This window comes from Hevea brasiliensis, chromosome 3 (genome assembly GCF_030052815.1).
Source record: "Hevea brasiliensis isolate MT/VB/25A 57/8 chromosome 3, ASM3005281v1, whole genome shotgun sequence".
Classification (NCBI taxonomy): Eukaryota; Viridiplantae; Streptophyta; class Magnoliopsida; order Malpighiales; family Euphorbiaceae; genus Hevea; species Hevea brasiliensis.
In genome coordinates, this window is record NC_079495.1 from 6862401 (window position 1) to 6874116 (window position 11716).

Genomic DNA, 11716 nt, shown 5'->3' on the forward strand with positions numbered 1-11716 from the left:
AATGTAAAGAGCAAGGGTTGAGAAAATGAACACTGAAATTTTTATAGTGGTTCGGCTTCAACTAGCCTACATCCACTCTCTCAAAGATCCCACTTTGAGTCTTCACTTCACTATTCTTCTCTTTTAAAGGCGAGAGACAAAAGCCCTTTACAAATCTTCTCACCAAAGCTTTTACAAGTAGCTTCACACTTCTACCAAGTGTTATCCCAAACACTTTTCACAACCAAGCTTCAATAGGTGCTTGAATGACCTCTCACAGATGATAATAATGTGTTTAAAACTCACTCTCACTCAATACAACAGAATCTATAAAGAAGAGTTGAGTAAATAAGCCAATGAAGAGCAATAAAACACTTTGAGCACTTTGAATGAAAGCTTTTATGATTTTGAACAGTAGAGAGGCTTTCATTAAGTGCAAAATGGCCAAAGGAATGTGTATTTATAGCTTTGGAACGTTTTTTACCATTGCAGAACTCATTTGAACATTACACGAATTTCAAGAAAATAGCCGTTATTTTGTCGTTTCTGCGATGTTGTGCAGAGTTGAGACAGTTAGCATACTTGAGAAAATAGCAAACCAGTTAGCATACTAAAATAAGTAGCAAACCAGTTAGCATACCAGGAAAACTTTTCTGCATAACTTTCAAAACTATAAAACTTTACACCAAATCATAATCAAATACTTTTTTTAGGCCAATAATGATATTTAAAAGAAAATCTTTTGAGGGATTGAAAATAAGCATCATTGACTTTTACTCCTCAATTCTTTTCACAAGTAATCCTAAAAATAAAACTTAACTTCTATACTATATGTACCTTCAATTCTGATTTTCAATGCAGCCTTGGAAGGTAACATTTTCTTCTTTTATCTCCTTTGATTCGTCCTGTGTTATCCTTAGAATGTCATCTTTTCTTCAGAAGCACGAATCCATCATGAAATCCTTTTGTCCTTTTTCTTTGAGATACACAACACTTAAAAACAATGTTAGTTTGATTCTAGTTGAGTTTTGGTATCATCAAAATCTATGCTCCTTTGAGCTTATGGGGTCAACAGCAGATATATATTTAATTTCAAAAATAATATATATATCTAAAAATAAATAAGCAGACCATCTAATAAAATATATATTTTTTATAAATATATTAAATTATTGTTAGCTAATTAAAATAAAATAATAATAAATAATAAATGTATATGGGTTTTCACACCAACTGCTAAGTTAAGATAATTTGAGTACGCAATAGCTTGAACAATCTGACTACAAGTAGCACATAATGATTTATTTCATTATAAAGATGAGTATCTAGGTTAAATAAACTATACTGAATGAGTTTGTTACCTTGAATTAGGATGTCTTTCTAATGATTAATGCTACTATTGGACCTAGGAGTGTTAATCCATATTTTGATGATAATAAATAATTAGTACACTACTAATCTACCTTGGAAGTGTTTGTGTTAAGATTGTAGGTCCCAAGTTCAAAATTGAGAAATTGCTTCAAATCAAAATTCAAAAAAGAGTAAGAAATTAAAGCAAAAATCAAGGCGACACTACAATATAAATTATTTTCATCTTGTGAATTTCAAATAGTTAGTTATTTAGCTCAAGTTTAGGTTTTTATAAATTTTCTTAGTGTCTCTATTTTTTACTTTTCTTGACAAAGGTGGGTAAAATGAAATTTTCACTTTTGAGAAATGCAAATTTATTTTTAAAAGTATTTTCATTAAAAAGTTTATCAAATTAGCTTTCTAACAGTTTAAACGGATCAAAAATCCTAGTTGGATCAAAAAGTTATGAGTTTTTAAAGTCTAAGTGCCATTTTGTTCAGAGAGCACTTCGATAGCAGAAGTTCAGTTTTTTAAATGTTGGTTTTTGGCACCCCAATCTTCAACAGCCGAAGTAAGGGACTTTGACAGCCGACCTAAATTTTTGCAACTCGATAAAATGAGGTTTTGAGTGGTTGAATGGCTATATTTGCATTTAATACACACTCAATAGTCATTTTCTTGCCAAAACTATAAATAGAGACCATTTATGACTGGAGGGAAGTAACAACAACTATTCCTTTGAGAATTTATTGAGCTTTAAAAATTTTCAATCCTTCTCTCTCTTTAGAACTTGAGCTACCATAATTGATTCTTGAGAGTTTTGTTTTAAGCTATAATTCTTTAGTTTAGAGAGTTTATTCAAAGTTGTTGTTAGTATATATTGTTTTTTGAGCGTGATAGAGCATTAAATTACTCTTATGTGTAAAGAGATTTGTAAAAGAGTAAGGGTTTGCTCTTATGATATCTGTAAAAGGTTTATTCTTCACCCAAAGAAGAATTATAGTGGAGTTAACTCTCAAGGAAGGCCTTGAGGAGATGATGTAGACTTGGGATAGCCGAACTTTTATAAAATTTCTTGTATTCTTTCTTTTCTTCCTTTTTATTGTGCATTTCACTCAAAATTTTCCTCCTAGCCTTTAAATTTTTATTAAACACCCAATTCTCCCCTCCTCTCCCCTCCCCCCTCTTGGGTTGCTGCAAGGGACAATAGCTACCGTTATACTTAATTATAAGCTGTTCTAGTCTTAAATTGAGTGTGATGGTAAGAAATTAATTGTAGAATACTTCTTTGTTAATCTAATTTGCAAGAAAAGATAAGAAAATTGTTAATTTCTAGAACTAATTTACTCAATTAAATAAATTTACATCTTTAGTCAATGATTGATATATGTTATATGGTGGATACACCCTCTCTACTTAATTTGTTACAATCTGGTTGTGTTGAGTATTCATAAGTGTAATTAGCCTTAGTTTGTATTATAGTATTATTAGTTTAGTTTTAATAGTTTAGCAAATACAAATCAAACCCCTCCTCCTCCCCCCCCCCCCCAACCCCCGCCCTCCCCCATTTTACTTTGCATATTCAGTTTGATAAATTAAGTATTTATTTTGTCTGTTTTAAGTTTCTTTTTTTTATTTGTGTCTCTCAGATCTTTTTTTTTTTTTTTGTATTTACTCATTCCTTGTAGGATCGACCTCTGCTTACCCTATTTGCAAGTAGTTTAGGTAGAGTATTGTTAATTAATGCAATCGGTACGCATCAATTTGGGTTTTAAATCCTTTCATGTTATAACAGGCATGCAAATTTAAGGAACACACATAATTACAAAATCACACAGAGAAGAAGAATAACATAGGATTTAAGTAATTAAATCGTAAGGTCTACATTCATAGACAAGACAAGAAAAAATGTTTTACCATGATGAAAAGAACAAATGAGCTTGCTCATCAGTTTGCTAGAGAGGCTTTTTATCATGAAAACCAAGATATTCCTTCCAACTTAAGAGATGTAGCTTTTGCTAATGTTGTTCATGCTATTTTTAATATAGCCTCTTTTTTTTTGCTCAAAAAAAAGTGTAAATTTTTTATAGCACTTCTAGTAAGAACATTATTAGTACTACACTTTTTCTTACCAATTGGGATATAATAAAGTATTTAAAAATAATCTCTAATAAGATTATGGATTTGTAATGAATCTTAGATCCAAGTTTCTCTTGCAAAATATAAATAATTATCTTATAAATCAATTTTTGTGTTTCATACACCATCAATGCCAAAAACAATATTAAACTTCATTGTGTGTAAGTGAAAGCAACATTATTTTCGATTGATAAGAGATGCTTAAAATTCAAATTTCAAACATTTGATTGAAAATATTATAATTAAAACGTGAAATTAGTCAAATTTATAAGTAACGGATTACCAAAAAAAATTTTCTAGAGTCAATATTTAAAAATTTTTTTTTAGTTCAATTTTTTTTTATAAAAAAAAAGTGTCAGTTAACTTTCCATTTGCAGAAGACATTTATTGTTATAAAAAAAATTAATAATTAAATCAATGAGAGGTCAATATATATATTATATACACACACGAGCAATTTAAAAAAGTAATTGTGTTAGTACATCCACCGTTGAGCATATTCAATAATATTTATATCTCCAACACAATGAATTGCGCGAATGAATATAATATTTAGCTTACTACAATCCATATGCAAACCTAACATGTTAGTGCATGATAAGGTGCCTTTTGGGTGGAGACGCTTTATATATCCCATCGTGAGCATGATAAGGTGCCTTTTGGGACAAAGACACTTGAGATGCTGAGTCTTGGGCGTGATAACTAATGCATTAGCGGTAATGATTTTATGATTAAATGTATAAAATTTATTATCATAAATTTATAACAATAATATATAAATTATTATATATTACTATTATAAAATTATGACCTTACTAAAAACAATTATTATCATTATTATTAGTAATAATTATTGTTGTACAAAAATTTTTAGTAATAACTATAATTGCTGTTATCTTTTATCTATACATCATTAGCAGCAATTATTCATGTTGCTGCCATATATTAGCTTTATAGGCATTAAAATTATTGTTACTATATAATTTTTACTGTTAATTTTAATATTTATTGTAGTGTGAGGTACTTTTTAGAATAGAGTTAAAAGTTCAATCTATTTTTTTAATAATGAAAAAGAATTAATAATTAATTACCATGACCTAAAGGATAAGGAAGCATTAATTGGCATTAGCTAAGTATCTGCAGAGATTAAGTGACAAAGAAAAGCAAACCTGCTTCTGTCTCCATGCTGAAATAGGTAGTATTGTTCTCTAAATCTCCATCCAAATGTAAGGTGAATGCAAGGGTTAGCGACCACCTTCTATATTGTTTGCTTTTGTAGTTCAACAAAGAGACAAGCCTAAACCATTGACCCAATATATTCCAATTCTTTCTTTTAAATTAAAAAAAAAAAAAAAGAAGCTAGCTTTATATTTAAGCAATGCATATGTGTGGTTAGATTCTTTATTAATGCTTTCTCATAAACATCCAAATATTGTCATAAATATTGTTGTTTGTCTTCAAATGGCATTATAATATGGGAATAGCATCACTTCTAAAAATTTCAAGTAAGGTTATACACAAAATTTGGAAGAATTCAATTTAAAGAGTCTGATATTATATTAAAAAATTATTTAATTTAAATATATAAATTCATTTAAAAGGATATAAGAATAGGGCTTAAAGCTTGATTACAGTCCTGCATTTATTGTGAAAGTTTAATTTAACCCATTTTTAATTTTTTATCTAATTTAACTTAAAAATTTCAATGTAAGCTCAATTTAGCCTAAAAATTAAGAAATTGAATTTCTTAATTTTTGAGCTTAAACAAAAAAATCAAAAAATTGTCCGAAAATTAAGAAATTTGAACTTCTTAATTTTTTTTATTTAAATAAAAAAAAAAGAAATTTAACTTATAAATTTTAATTTTTAAACTAAATTAAGTTTAAATTGAAAATTTTGGACTAATTTAAATAAAAAATTAACTACATTAAACTTCTCCATTGAATGTGGGAGCTAAATTGAACATTTTACCATATATTAATTCATCACCAGATATTTGAATTTAAACATGTCAATCATGCTTTTTTACTTAAAAGTAATGAATTAAAATTATTACATGTGTGGACAGAGATTTTCTTTGCAGTTATGATTTATCATATTTATATAATTATGGTTATTTTTTTTATTTCATACAATTTAAAATTTTATACTACAATCACTTTCCTAGAATGAAGAACAAAAACCCCTATGAAATTTGTACACAACGTAGTGGGAATTAACAAGAGTTTGACTTTTTGACTAGATAGTTGACTTTTAAGAGCTTTGTAGGTCTGATCTTTCATAAGAGATGTATAGGTAATTTTCAGGTGTAATCCAAAATAGTAATTATGATAAATGTGTTATATGTATTGATTTTTTTTTTTTGAATTATATGTACGTTATTTATTAGGTAGGAAATTTTTGGATAAAAATCAATAATATTTAATGATATATTTGATAGCCCTTCACTACAAGAATTTTATAGATTTCTCCATATTTATTCCTTGCTAATCATAGAAAATCCGTTGGTAAATAGAATTACCAATAGACGAGATTGATTACAACAATACTTGTTGGTAATTCGTTTATATAAAATCGTAATTCTTCAAGTGCTTCTATGTATCAAAGGCTTAACTTGCTAGTAATTTTTTTTTATATATAAAAAGAAATTTTATTAAAATAATAAAACCAGGAAAAACAATCATGTTGGTGTTGTATTGGTCACTAAATTTGTCTAAAATCATTGATTTTATTAAGTCATTTTGTTAACCCTAAAGCTTTAGTGAGCATAATTTTGATGATAGGCAAAATTTAATGGAATCAAACTAACTCTTTTGTATCAAAGCGATGTCGCATGAAGCTTGAAAATACAACACGGAGTGTGAAAATTGAGAAAGAAATTCTCTGTTGTTAATTTTATTACCAAAATATCTAAAATCTTATTTGAAAATACATAGCTTTAGGAGTATTTGTAGAGTGTTTAAACTCCCTAATAGGAATATGAAATTATTAATTAAGAAGTTTAATAAACTTAAATACAATAGAAATTCTAATTGAAATAGGAAAATAAAATAAGCTGAAACTCAATTTCTCACACTATCAAGAGAGAAAAATGAATTTCTGCTATTTTTCACCCTCTTGCTTCCTTTGCTTCTTCTATTCTTGTTTGGAAATCCAAGCCCCACATCACAAAGACTGCTTAATTTGAGAGAAATTATGGGTCACTTTGAAAAGGGACTTTGATAAAAGCAGCATATCAGAATTTGATAAGCTTAAACTTATTTATAAAAAAAAAAAAATGCTTATTGATGATTCAAGATGATTAAGACAAATCATTTATATTAAAGACTCAATTAGGTACTTAGTTTTTTTTTTTCACAGGCAAATGCAAGAGATAAGAGAGAATTTCTTACAATATTGAACTACAAAGTTCTTATTTTTCAAATTCAAATGTTTGGCCAAATTTTAAGCATATTTTAAAGGTTTTTGAAAGGTTAAAATAATTTTTCAATGTGTTTTATAAAAATTTAAATTTTGAAAGTGAAAGAGAAATAATGACGAAATTAAATTGTTAATTTTATCTCATATTTGAGATGGTAGCAAAATTAGCTAACTGATTTCAAAAACTAACTTGCTAATTTCACTTGAGTTGAAAATAGAAGCAAACCTAACTAGCTAAATTTTCAAAGATTTGAAATAATGAAATTTTTACATTTCCAACGGCTGGTATCCATCAAAATTGAACCGTTGGGCCTCTTTTTGGTTTCCAATGACTAGTTTTATGAAGGGACGTATATATGACTTCATGAAAGCAATTTATTTCTTGTGATATCTAAGAGTCTTTCAGTGCTTTCATTCTTGAAGCTCAAAATCAATATCCCTTGTTCTTACTTAGCAAATTTTCTCCCTCATATTTATTTCTCATTTAATTATGTAATTGAAAGTTGAGATTACAATCCAAAAAGCAAACCTATATAAGGTTGTCAAGCACCCTAAGAAGCTTGAGTAGAGATTAAGTGTAGGAAACACTTGCAAGAGGTTGACAAGCACATTGTGAAGCTTATCGGTGTAAAGGTCTAACTCTTGCCCTTGAAAATATATCACTACTCAAGAGTTTTTGATTCTATGAGAAGTGGACGTAGGCTAGAGAGAGTGGAACCTCTATCAATCCTTGTGTCCAACTTTCTCTACTCTTTTCTCGTTACTTTCAGCACTTTAACTTATATATTATTATATATGACTATTAAGTTGCATGTATAAGTCTCAACTTGATTGCACCTTCTATTCTATTGCAACTGAGCTTACCTCTTTCATCATAACCATGCATTGATTGTTTAATTGATAAGTGCAATGGGGTAAATCTAGAATATACCCAGAGCAATGCTGCTCCTTCACTCATAAAAATTAAAATATAGAAAGTAGACTCATGTAATTTTTAGTGAGAATCATATGGACCATATGTATCGAATAATCTGCCATGAAATAGATTTTTTTTCAAAAAAGAAATTTTTCATAAAATGAGTTTATCTTCAACAATTATTAAATTTATTACAATAGGCAAGGCACTTACTTTAATCCACACAGAGAATACCTCAACTTACATATGTAGGATGGTTTGTCACAGTCAAGAAATCTGGGAGGCTGCTCCATGTACACAGTTTTTTCCAAATCACTATCTTGAAAAAATATTTATGATCCTAAAATGCATGCTATAATATTTATGATTCTAAAATGTATGCTATCTTTACACTTCTTTTGTGTGCGTGCAGTGGTAGAGCCATGATTTATTCTTAGGGTTCTAAAATAATAATTCATTACCGGTGCATTATGTAGATTATTTAAAATTTTATTTCAATAATATAATTTATTATACATTTTTCTATATTTTATATTTTCATAATATAAATATTTTGTTAGTAATAAAAATTTTTAATTGATAGCATAATATAAAATTTTGTTAGTAATAAAAATCTATTAATGTATATCAATAAAAAGATAATAAAAAAAATGAAATATACCATGTGACGATTTTTAAAGTATCATTATTAAAATTCTTGTACTTTAAATAGAAAACATGTTTTTTAAAATAAATGTTTAAATTTTATAAATATTTTTTTAGTGAATAATTATATACTAATATATTTAAAAAAAAAAGATCACCCTTTTTCTATTTTCACAGAAAGTTTAATTAAAAAATTGATTTTTGGAGATATATAATATATTAAGCATAGTTTTATAATGCATGGAATTGTTAGCTTAAAAATTTTAAAATTCTTAAAATATATAGTAAAAAGAATTTTAAACAACTATTGCTTTTTTTAATAAAATAAGATTTTAATAATTGAAATTAAAAAATATTTATATTAAAATTAATATTTAATATGAGGAAGAAAAGACTTTTTACTTCTTTTAAAGTTTTAACCTATAAAAATGAATATAAGAAAATTTAAATGAATTATTTTATAAACATTATAGACTACATACTACAAAGTATTTTTATTTGGCTCACACAAATTTTAACTTATTGTAAAATATAATTAATATTTTGGATCAAGATATTACAAATTTAAATAGATAAAGGTCTAATAAAATATAAAAATTTTAAATTTAGGAGGCTTATTTAATTTTAAATATCCTCCCCTCTCGCTCTGCCTTCGCATATGTGCATGCATGCATGTTTTCTATTTCAGCGGACGTACGACTTTTAATAAAAATTTTATCTCTTTTATAATTTTATTTCTTTATAGATACATTTGAACCAGTTGATATATATTTAAAGAAAACATTTCTCTAAATTAATTTTTCATTGTTGTGTATAGAAGTATTTATTATTAAGAGGTACAATACAACAAAATAATATACAAAAGATAAACTTGAAAATAAAAACTATATTTTTTTTATATACTATAGCACTCCCTTGAAGTTTCTTAATTCTTGCTTATGAAAAAAAAAAAAACCTTCAAGTAGTAATATATATATATATATATATATATATATATATATATATATATATATATATATATATATATATATATATATTTGAGTTTCCTAATCTATAAGGCTTTACCTATTTAATTATAATCATTTTCTAAGGTGGTTATAAGTTGCATGAAGTGGACAAGCAAAGAAATAATTCAGAAAGTCTAGCAAAATATACAGCACAAAATTCATGTCATGTCATCTAACTTTGTTCCTAGTTTGAGGCTACCTTGACACATATACCACCAAAAGCATTCAACTCACACCATTCAGCCATGAACCACTCCGTTGCTTTGCTAGAACTATAGCTTAATCTTATTCCAGAACCAAAATTTGCAACATTTCTAGCTAGCTAAAACCAAAATTACAAGCATGCAAGGAGAGATTCCAATAAGTAGCTAGTGCCTAATCCCAAACATGTAACAAAAGAGCAGGAGATACCAACTAGATATTCATTAAAATCTCAAAACCCTAGCTTCAATTCCAAGTCTAAATACTCTTTGCTCTTCAAACTAAGCTCAATATCAACACTAGGATCACATATGCTTGTTTCAGAGGACTTCCCTGTGCCTTCTCCTTCCTTCACTTGGTGCCCTGATTTCCTTTCTCCTAATAAATTCTTCGTCAGACGCCGCCGCCTAGCTTCTTCACCTGCTCGTCTCCCATAAGGATGATGGTGAGATGATCCGCAATTGGCCCTACCCTCAATTGGGTAACCACCACTTGCTCTCTTAGTGGTCTTGGATCTATCTACCTGCGTAATGAGCCTCGGCTGTTGCATCAGATCCCGGCTGCCGGAGTTTGACCAGGCCAAAGACTGGTTATCTTCATCGGGAAGTGGGTGATTTAGAACAGCACCTAAAATGTTTGGTGTTTTTTGCCTGAAGGATCTCTCTAGTAAGTGGGCATTCTGGTGGCCACCCAAGGCTTGACCAGAAGGGAATACTCTAAAACATACCGTGCAAACAAAGCCATGGGTACTAGGACCAGAAGAAGCTGTGGTCTCATCAGAGCTTGAATCTCCATCCATGTTTGGATGAATTTTCTAGGAAAATTTCTGTAACACTAGAAAATAAAGACAGCGACTGGAGTATATCAGAGAGAGAGAGAGAAAGCAGGAAGAGATAGATCAGCTGATGAAAGTTGATCAAGAGATGCCAGTGAGGAGCCATTTAAATTGAAAAATTATTAAGCGAAAAGTTATTTTAATAACGCTTTGTTGTACAACTAGCCATACCCAAAAATCAAGAAAAGACAAGAGAAATGTTGAGTTGTAGGGTTCTAGTACAGAGGAGATATATCATAGCTGCCACCCAAAAATAAAGTAATAAACCCATCAAATCATTCAAGAAAAAGGAATTAAAATTGCATAATTCAAGAGGAAAATTAGAGGAAATTTAAATAGAACCCAATTATTATTTTTCTTATATTGATTGTATATGGTAATTAAGCATTTTAATTAATAAATAGTAATTATTTTTTTAATATAGATTAATCCTTATAATTTACTGTCAAATGGTAGGCCCAATAACTTGCATGAACGCAACGTCTCACACAATTACATTCACATTCAAGTCTTGGTTCCCTTCGCCCCTCCATCATCACTAATTACTCTCTAACCAGAGAAGGACAATTAAAAAGCTTCACATGATTCGCACACTATACTATTACTCATTCTCTCTTAATCTGTCATTATGTGTCTCTAATTAATTACCATGTAATTGCAACCTCATGCTTCACTTGGACCTTAACATGGATATTCAGAAAAATAATTGTCATTAACATAAAAGCTTTACACTTATTTAAAAGAATTTTTTTACCTAAACCGAATTCATCATGGATTAAGACACATAATATATGATATGACACACTTATTAAATAGATAGATCTTATATGTTTGTATCTTAAATTCATAATGAACCGAGTCTATGTAAGAATTTTCCTATTTAAAATATATTAATTAGTCAAATTCATTAACAATAAGAAGAGTTTTCATTAGCATTAAACCCTTAACTTTGAGAATTTATTCACTGCAATTGTTATATGTGTAACAAATACGCTCTGATTGTTGATTATGATAAAATTGAAAAGGATATCTTACTTGTCAGTCACAGTTGCATAATTTACCAACAAAAGAAAAGATCTAATAAATATTTAAATGAAATTTTCTCTTTTTCTTAACATTTTTTTAAAAAATTAGCATCAAAACAAGTTGAATTGCAGGAAACATACACAACGATGTTACAAATAGTTATTATCAAAAGCTTAATTATTTTATATATTAGTTCTG

At 28.2% G+C, this 11716-nt stretch overlaps 1 protein-coding gene across 1 annotated transcript; it reads right to left on the bottom strand.

Annotated features, from left to right (window-relative positions):
* Positions 1 to 9889: 9889 nt before the first annotated feature.
* On the bottom strand, positions 9890 to 10456 carry LOC110633678 (zinc finger protein 11-like). Its single transcript, XM_021782397.2, has one exon. It carries the CDS (start codon positions 10454 to 10456, stop codon positions 9890 to 9892), a length of 567 nt encoding a protein of 188 aa, XP_021638089.2.
* Positions 10457 to 11716: the final 1260 nt, after the last annotated feature.